The 9,241-nt window shown below is 64.4% G+C and overlaps 1 protein-coding gene across 1 annotated transcript in view; it reads left to right on the forward strand.

Annotated features, from left to right (window-relative positions):
* Window positions 1–8,008, forward strand: part of CUNH7orf50 (chromosome unknown C7orf50 homolog) — a 98,090-nt gene extending 90,082 nt beyond the window's left edge. Inside the window, exons 3-5 of the mRNA XM_029220885.1 lie at window positions 792–952; window positions 5,012–5,093; window positions 7,337–8,008. Of these exons, the coding sequence (XP_029076718.1) occupies window positions 792–952; window positions 5,012–5,093; window positions 7,337–7,522 (429 nt within the window). The 3' untranslated portion in view covers window positions 7,523–8,008. The remainder of the gene's footprint in view (window positions 1–791; window positions 953–5,011; window positions 5,094–7,336) is intronic.
* The last annotated feature ends 1,233 nt before the right edge of the window (window positions 8,009–9,241 follow it).

Raw genomic sequence — 9,241 nt, forward strand, 5'->3', positions numbered from 1 at the left:
CCCCCCCCCCCCCCCCCCGCCTCTCTGCCCGGCTACAGTGCAGTGTGGGTCGGGTCTGCATGGAGCATACATGCAAGGTGGCGGGTCACCACTCCTCCCCAGGAAAGGCGCCCTGAGCCCCATATGGAGGCACCTCCTGGGCAGGTGGGCTGTGTGTCCCGTGTCAGGGCTGCCAGGAGTCACCCGGTGCAGCCCTGAAGCTCCACGGCAGGTAAATCCCAGATGGTTTATGGAGAAGGAGGAGCTGGGGAAAGCAGCTCTTTTGTTTGAGAAGATTCCGGAAGGAGCGGGAGTGGAGTGGGAACACAAAGATGGTCAGGGATTGGCATTTGTGACGGCCTGCCTGCCGGGGCATGAGAGGGTCCCCGCTGGGCCTGAATCTCCGGGATGGGGGCTGTGGACGCTGGGTGTGCAGCGCCAGAGGCCTCCCTGGAAGTGCTGGGGCCGTGGCCGGGTCCCCAGGGCTTCCGGCCTGCATCACAGTGAACTCGCTGGGTCTGGCCTCCGGGGTGATCAGGAGACCAGGACTTGTTTGGTTTGCGGGGTGGGGGATCGCATCACAGGTCTCAGCGCCTCCTTCCCGCTCAGCCCCAGAGAGACTCTCCCAGGCACCTCCTGCCGCCCTTGGAGCCTGGGGGGGGGGGTCCTCGGCGGGTGCGTGTAGCACCCGCCCCGCCCTGCAGGACTTCCCCCGGGATCCCAGGACGAGCGGCCCAGCGTGGGCCACGGGGTCCAGGGAGCCGCGGTGGCACCTGCTCCCGAAGCCCTGATGGTGGTGCCCTTGCTTCCAGGGAGCCGTGTCCCCGGAGGAGCAGAGGGTCCTGGAGAGGAAGCTGAAGAAGGAGAGGAAGAAGGAGGCCCGGAGGCGGCTGCAGGAAGCGGGCATCTCCGTGGCCCAGAGCCCAGCAGCCAGGCGCTCGGGGGCCGCGCTGGCCTTGGACTACCTGTGCAGGTGCGCGGCCCCGGAGGGATGCAGGCAGACCGACGCGGGCTGCGGGCTCAGGGCCCCCGGGGGGGCGGCTGGTCGCAGCCTCCGCAGCTGTGTCTGGGGTCAGGGGAGCCGCCTGCTCCCCGCCTGGGCGTCTGGCGCCCGGAAGCGCAGCTTCAGCCATCGGGGTCAGCAGTGACAGGTCAGTAGTTGCGGGCGCTTGGGCAAGGCTACCCCTCAGCCTCCACCTCAGATCAACAAAATGCAGGTGAAGAGTCTCACTCACCTGCCCCTCATAGTGTTGCGACAACCTAACAAAATAATGGCCTTGGAGCTACCATGAAAGACTCATGGGCCATGTGCTGAGCATGGCATCTCACCGCCACTGTCAACCTTGTCACCCCACCTACATCACCACCCGCACCGACGTCACCACCGTCACCATTCACGTCACCACCACCACCAATCGCGTCACCCCCCCCCAACATCACCATCCACGTCACCGCCCCACCGTCATTGCCACCATTAGCATTGTTGCTGTCACCACCATTGCTCTCGTCACATGTCGCACACGCCCCACATCTCCCTCCAGGAACCTGTGTTCTTTCGTGGAGTCCTCGAGATCCAGCCAAGGGTTGGGGTTGGTGGCTTGGAGTCGGTTCAAGAACAGAGTTTCTGGGGGCCCTGCAGAGGATTCTGGAAGGGCAGGGGAGCCTGAGGACGTGTGTGAACCCAGCGATAGGCTGGGAGGGGGCATTTCAGAGCCCTGTCTTCCAAGAAGGAGGAGCTGCCCGGCCGCCCTGGCTCTGTATGAAGCGGAATCTTCCTGATTCCTGGACCGGGCTGAGCACCGATGAGTCAGCTGCACAGGCAGCCCAGGGTCCAGGCCTCCCCCTCCTCCTTGCCCCCGTCCCCCTCCCGCTCCCCCTGCTGTCTCTGAAGCCCGTGAGGCTGTGGCAGAGCATTAGACGCTACCCCGCGTCTCTTCCAAGCCTGGGGCCCCGCTGGGCCCGGGCCGGGCTCCCACCTGCTGGATGGACTGGGGCTTGCCATTCCCCCAGCCCCAGCCGGAGCCGGCTCTGGCACAAAGGGGGGCACAGGCCGTAACCGGGACGGGTGCCCTGGGGAGCCTCGGGCCTTGTGCTGGGCCTGCCTGAGCCCCCGGGAGCAGCCCTTCTTCGGCTCTGCTGGAATCTCCGAGCGCGCCGTCCCTTCCTCGTGGGGGCCTGCTCCCGTTAAGATCTGCCCGCCTCCCTGTAGGAAACACGCCTTTGATTCAGTGCCTCCCTCCCCGCCCAGGGAAGTCCGGGTGCCTTCCTCGCACTGCAGGGGCCACCATTGGCTGGCCGGTGGGGACCACGTGGAGCCCAGTGGGAGGGGAGGCCCAGCCTGTGCACCGGCGGAGGGAGCTGCCCGGCAGCCTCCCCTGACCCTGGGCCTGGCCCTGGGCTGTGTTCAGGGGGTGGGGGGTACGGGGGTGGCCAGCAGGCCCCTCGTTGACACCTGGTCCCGTCCCGGCACCTTCCACCTGCAGCTGAGGTGATATTTTCCGTGGTGAACACGGCCGTACAAAGCAGCCAAGAGAGGCACCTGCAGGCTCCGCTGTCACTCGGGGGACTGCTCTGAAGACGGTGGTCCTGGGGAGGGGACCGCGGACCCACTCAGCAGCGCAGACGGCCCTGCCCAGCGCTCCCCAGGGGACCAGAAGCTGTGGGGTGCTGTGGCTTCAGAGCAGCCGTCACATCTGGGTCCTGCACCGCAGGCAGCGCACGTACCTGCCTCTCACCCCTCTGGGTCGTAAGAACATCCTTCGGCCCTGACCTCACAGTGCTGAGAGCCGCGTCCTCGTGGGAGCTGCTCGCGGTGCAGCACCCCCTTGAGAGGGTCGGGCTCCGCCCTCACCCCTGGGGCCTGCGCTCCCTCCCTGCTGACCTCTGACCTCTCACTTCCCCTGCTCACCAGAGTCACGCAGATGCTCCATCTGTGGGTCCCTGCATTCTGGGGAGGCATTTCTGGGCGGGGCTGGGGGCCCCCGTGGTCACTCGGTCATCATTCACGTGGTCCTGGTGTGTCTGGGAGCCTCCTCTGTCCGTTGTGGATTTCCGTGGGGCCGCACCACCCCCAGGCCTCCAGCTGGGTGCCCTTTGCTCCCCGTGGGCCCGGACAGCCCATCTGAAGCCAGTCCGATGCTCCAGACACCCGAGCTGCTTCTGGGGCCCGGCGGACCACAGGGTTGAGCTGACCCTGGTCAGAGCCCTGGGGTCAGGGAGGAGGGAGTGCTTCGGGCCGATGCCCAGCTCGTCTGCGTCACCAATGCAGCAGTGAGGGAGCCAGGCCTGAGGTGGTCCTTCCCTCCCAAATCCTCTGGCAGCTCAGGAGGGACCTTGAGACCCTGGGAAGAGCGAGGTCTTCCAGGGCAGATGAGTTGGCCAGGGCGCGATGCAGGTGGAATGACACAGTAACTGAACTGGGGCCAGTGCGGGGGCATTCTTTATTATAAAGACTGCTTAACTGGAGCGAGAGCGAGAGCCCTGTGGAGACTGCAGAGGAGCAGATGTGAGGGGCCGGGCCGAGCCCAGGGAGCGTAGGGGCTCACGGGCAGCAGGGAGGTCACAGGAGCTGCGCCAGCACACTTGCGGGGAAGCGGTGCACTGCAGAACCACGGGGGGCACCGTGGACATGGACACCAGAGAGGGCTGCTTGCCCGCGCTCGGAAGGAAGCTCCCTCCTCCCCACCCCGTGTGTCCAGCATCTTCTGTGTAACTTTGATTCGTCTGGGAAGGAAACATCTTGAAGGGCCATCTCCACTTTCGCAGCCAGAGGATGAGAGACAGTTCCGCCGTTACTGGCAGCAGGGAGCGGCCTCACTGGTGCCAGTGGCCCACACACAGCCTGCCCTCCCAGTGGGGCCAGCAGAGGAGCCTGAGATGGCCAGGGGCCGCTGACTCCCCAGCCTGGTGGCCCTTCCTCTCTCCCTTTCTTCCTCCCCTCCCTCGAGTTGCCCACCTCCCTCCCTTCCCCCTCCTCCTGGTGGGGCGCCCCTGCGGGTGCAGAAGACTGAGCTGGGCCCTGTCGTGGGCACACACGTCGCCCCGGCCTCGCCACTAAGCGCTGGAGGCGGGACTCCAGGCACAGGCGGGGTGTTGGTCCCCCAGGAGCTGTGGCCAGGTCCGGCTCGTCGGTGGCTGCCACGCGAAGTGCCCGTGGTCCCCGGGCAGACATGGGGCGGGGCCTGGGTGGTTGTGCCATCACGTGACACGGCATGTGGGAAACTCCACAGGCGTGAAGCGTGTGCTTCTGCCTCAGCCCTGCCAGCCACGGGGCTGTTTGTCCTGAGAGAATGAACCGGCTGGGCGATTAGGGAGGCCGACCCTCCCGCCGTCCTGCAGCCCCAGAGCCCGCACTCTGCCCACTCCACGCCGCCAGCGCCCGGGTCCCAGACACACAGACCTCTGTCCGTCTCGGGGCCTCCGCCCCAGCGTTCGGGTCTCCCCTGGGCACCGGCTCCCGACGTGGCCTGCTTCCTCCACCTCGGGCCCCTTCAGCCTGGGCTCCACAGGAGCAGCCGTGCTTTGCCGCAGCGTCCTCATCACCTGGGGGCCCGGTGTGTCCGAGGCCTTTGGGTGGTGACGTGCAGGCTGGGCCAATGGGACCCCTGCGTGGCCCTTGGGGTCAGGGCTCCTGGCTCCTCCCTGACGCCCAGCTCATGGCGTGAAGGCCACGCCTGCTCCAGTCGGCAGTCCTGCCGTCCTGCACGATAAACGTTTCTGGAAGAAGGACTGAGTTTGTGAAATTCAGAGTGTTCACGTTAGGATCGTGGAACGATGGCCGTGCAGGGCTGAAAGAAAGTGTCCTTGTGCCCCCTGGTCCTGCCGTCCTGGCCGAGGGCCCCCGGCAGGCGTGCGGGGGCGACGGTCCTCCTGGTGCAGAACCCTGAGAGCCCCCTCCCGCCCTCGCGCTGGGAGGGTCCTCTGCAGATGTCCCGCCCCCCCCCAGCCAAGGAAAGGCCACCCAGGCCAGTGGGTGCAGGCCTTCCGGCTCCTCCTGTGCAGTACCTGAGACGTCGTGTCCTTGCCTCCCCAGGTGGGCCCAGCAGCACGAGAACTGGAGGTTTCAGAAGACGAGGCAGACCTGGCTGCTGCTGCATATGTATGACCGTGACCAGGTGGGTGCACACTCGGTGCGGGGGGGGTGCCCTGGGGAGCACCCCGTCCAGCCCTTCGTTTTACAGAGATGAAACCCGGGCTCGGGGAGGGACCCGCTCAGTGTCAGGGAGTCAGAACCCCTGCCAGGTTTGCCCAGCGGCCGGACTCATCCGTGGAGCTCCAGGCTCCCAGCTGCAGGAGGCGGCTGCCGTTCCAGGAAGGCCACCGTCCGCGTGCTTGGAAGTTCCACCCTCCCCCTGTGGATCCTCGTGGGGTGTGGCTATCAGGCTGAGGCTGGGAGCTGCCATCACCCCCAGACACTCCAGTGTGCGCCTGCTACACCTCAGGGCGTCCTACGGGACAACAACCCAGCCTGAGTCAGGGCTCCACGTCACGTGGTCACTACTACACGTTCTTGGTGACATCCTTGGGCGGGGGCCTGTCGAGAACCGCACTCACCCGGTGTCTGCCCCTCTGTCTTGTCCAGTCTGGCATGTTCCTCATCTTACTGACCCTCGTGACCCTGACGTGCTTGCAAGGGCAGTCGTGTGGTAGGGCGTGGCCGGCGTGGTTGGTTAGGTCCCCACCCGACTCGGGGAAATAAATGTATGTGTTCCTCCTCCTCGTAGCTGGTCCGTGGTGGCTTGGTGTCGATGTTGATCACATGACGCGGGTGGTGGCTGTCGGGTTTGTTCCTACAGAGTTACTGATTCTTTCAGTAACAGGCCCCTGTCTTTGGGGGCTGCCTGTCTCTTGTCACTCTCACTAGCCCGCTGTGGCCCTGTCTGGGGCTTTTCTGTTTCCTTCATCCCGTCTCCGATAAGGAGGAGCTTCGCCACCCCCGCTCCAGTGGACTGTGGCTTCCCGCTTCAGCGTGGACTCTGCTGTTTTATTCAGTGGCTTGTAATCCATTTATCTGGGGCCGCCGTCACCATCTGTGACGATTGTGTAGCTTTCATTATGATGGTTAAGTGGCTCCACCGGCGGGGAAGTTGAGGGCGGACTCGGCCCTGCGTGCACTTGATGGGGGGTGGGGGACCCTCCGTGGAGGAGGCACCTGTGAGCTGAGTTCTGAAATCAGGCCATGGCTGTTGGGCGGGTGGGGGACAGCGGGGTGCAAAGCCTGGGCCGGGCCAAGCCAGCAGTGCCGCAGGAATCGGAGCCCCAGGCTGGGGGATGCTGCCTGGGCCTCCTTCCCCAGGACCACCCCCCACTCCTGCACAGCCCCACGCCCACTCCTCACTGGGCCAGCTCAGGGCACCTGCCCCTCCTCCCTGTGGCCCTCAGGTTTTGAAGTCAGTGTGAGTCACTTGCTGCTTTCGAAGTGGACTTCCAGTCGCCCCTGTTTTTAGCCCCATCTTTTAAGTCTCACTTCCAGCAGTACCCACACAGCCAGCTCTGGAGTCCCGGGCTTGGGTGCGGGGATGGCCTGCAGCATGATTTGCGTTTCTCAGCTTAAGCTTCAGTCAGATCTGCTGAGTCACCATCATTCATCTCCAGCCCCAAAACCTTGTCACTCTTATCTTTTCCTCTACTCTCTTTGTTCTAAGAGATTTATCTCTTTATTATTTTTTATTAAATAAATTTATATTTTTTTATTTTTGGCTGCATTGGGTCTTTGTTGCTGCACACGGGCTTTCTCTAGTTGCGGCAAGCGTGGGCTACTGTTCGTTGCGGTGCGAGGGCTTCTCATTGCGGTGGCTTCTCTTGTTGTGGAGCACAGGCTCTAGGCACGTGGGCTTCAGTAGTTGTGGCACACGGGCTCAGTAGTTGTGGCTCACGGGCTCAGGAGTTGTGGCCCACGGGCTCTAGAGCGCAGGCTCAGTAGTTGTGGTGCATGGGCTTAGTTGCTCCACGGCATGTGGGATCTTCCCGGACCAGGGCTTGAACCCATGTCCCCTGCATTGGCAGGCGGATTCTTAACCACTGCACCACCAGGGAAGCCCGATTTATCTCTTTAAAAACCTATCTGCTTACTGTTGACTTAGTGGCATTTCAGGAGGGCGTGAAAACTGACATCTGCCAGCCTCTGGAACGCAAGCCGGAGTCTGTGGGGAGAAGAGCGGGGGCCAGGAGAGGACAGCGGGCTGGCTGCCCTTTCCACCTCCCCCAGCCCGTCGTCCTGGAGCAACTCCTCGGGGCCCGGCCTGAGGGTACTGAGGGCTGGGCGGTCCCCTCGCAGGCCCGGGGCCCGCAGTGTGGACATCCTGCGTCTCCACGCGCCACCCGCCCAGCCCTGATGCGTGTTCTCTGCCCCGTCCAGGTCCCCGACGAGCACTTCTCCACCTTGCTGGCCTACCTGGAGGGGCTCAGGGGCCAGGCCCGCGAGCTGACGGTGCGGAAGGCAGAGGTGCTGATGCGGGAGCTGGACGAAGCGCGTGCAAGCGCCGACGCCCCACTGCCGGGGAGGACCCAGCGCGTCCGGCAGGTGCTGCAGCTGCTCTCCTAGCGGGCGGCGCGGGGGTGCGGGGATGGGGTCCCTGGCCCTCCTGGCCCCTGGCCCTTGGAGGGGCCACTGCTCTCTCCTGATTCCTTGGCCAGAAATCGTTCATAGGGGATGACAGTTTTAGCCCCTTCACAGCAGAACACAGTCACTCTGAAATAAGCCGCCCTCCCAGTGGCCCTCAGGCCCCCAAGGAAGTTGCTTACTAAGGGAAATGCCCGTTTTTGTCCCAGGGGTGTCTTAGAGATCACCAGAGCTGGCCCTCCCCGCCCGCTGTGGTCCATCCGTGTGGGGGCTTGGTCCCCCCCGTGGGTCTGGCGGTCCCTTGGTGCCGGCCGCCTGGCCACCTGCCTGCGTTCACCTAGGGGCCTGGGCTGTGGCTCATCCATCTCGCCTCCCTCCTCAGGCAGGCCACGGCTCCGCTGGCCACTTACAGGGAAAACCTGGGTGTATTTTCAATAAAAACCGGCCTCTGGAGGCCGTGGCTCTTGTCGTGTGACTCGTTCCCTGCCTGTGGGGCGTGGGCTCTGTGGCCTCCCGGGACGGCGTCCAGGCGAGCCCCTCGTGTAGTTTTCTGGCTGCAGGCTGACCCCTGCTCTTCAGGCCGTGTTTCCAGGTGTCGGCAGGGGACACGCGCTGCCCTCCCGCACCTGCCCAGCCGGGAAGCACCTGCTCTGTCCCCCATCCCCGGAGGAGCGTGTGCAGCCAGGCCATCTCCACAGACAGTCAGACGTGGTGGCGGGTGACTGTGCAGTTTTGAAACTCTCCACCGAGTCTGTGATGCTCTGCCCCTCGAGCATGGTCAGCTTCCAGCCTGGGAGACGCATGGGCACCACGTGGCTTCGAGGCTTCCGTGATGGGGTGGGGGGAGCCGCCCCAGGTGACCCCGAGTGAAGCAGAGGGGCCCGAGCCCGGAGTCCTGCTCCGGTTGCAGGTTTGTGAGCCACGTAACCAGGGGGCAATAGGAAAGCAGAGTCCAAGAGATTGCGTCACGTGGGCAGCTCTGTCGTGAATTCCATGCTGACAGCCCGTGAGTAACGGGGGCCCTTTATTCCAGAATGAGGTCCCGGGCCTTCCTGTGGCCACTCCTGGCTTGGCTGGGCCCCGACCGTGGCCCTCGGGGATTTCGCCTCAGAGCAGCATCCCCAGTTCAGTTCAGTTCAATTCAGTGTCTGAATGGCGGAGGTGGGGGTGGTGGCCCGAGGAGGGGTGACCCGAGCCCAGGAGGGCCACACGTCTCGAGGGCCCGGGCAGGTCCCTCGCTGACCACTTGGGGCCTTTCCCTCTTCTCACCTGTGACCCCGGACTCAGGGTCACGCCACCCCACGTGGCGAGTCTCGTCCACGCTGGAGTCTCGTCTGCTCCCCCCCCATGAGGGGCTGCTGTGCTGCTCCCTGAGGGGCCTCTGGCCTGCCCCTGCCCACTGGGCACACACGTCCAGTTCTGGGTGGGAGTCACTGGCCAGGCACCTCCTTCGGCCTTGCAGACCTTGGAGACGGAGTGAGGAGGCCCAGCCCTCCTGGAGGCCCTCAGGTGAGGTGAGGTCCCCGACGGGAAAGCACCCTGTGACGATGAGCCATCGCGGTTCTGCAGGTAATCTGTGGACGATGCAGCCGCCCGGGTGCCAGCCTCACTGTCCCTAAGCTTTGAGGCATTTTAAAAACACTGAGAAATAGACGTACAATAAAGGAAGGTCCACAGGACACAGGGAAGGGGCAGGTTCTC

The sequence above is a fragment of the Monodon monoceros genome, unplaced genomic scaffold (genome assembly GCF_005190385.1).
Source record: "Monodon monoceros isolate NGI ecotype Baffin Bay Population unplaced genomic scaffold, NGI_Narwhal_1 Super_Scaffold_13, whole genome shotgun sequence".
NCBI lineage: Eukaryota > Metazoa > Chordata > Mammalia > Artiodactyla > Monodontidae > Monodon > Monodon monoceros.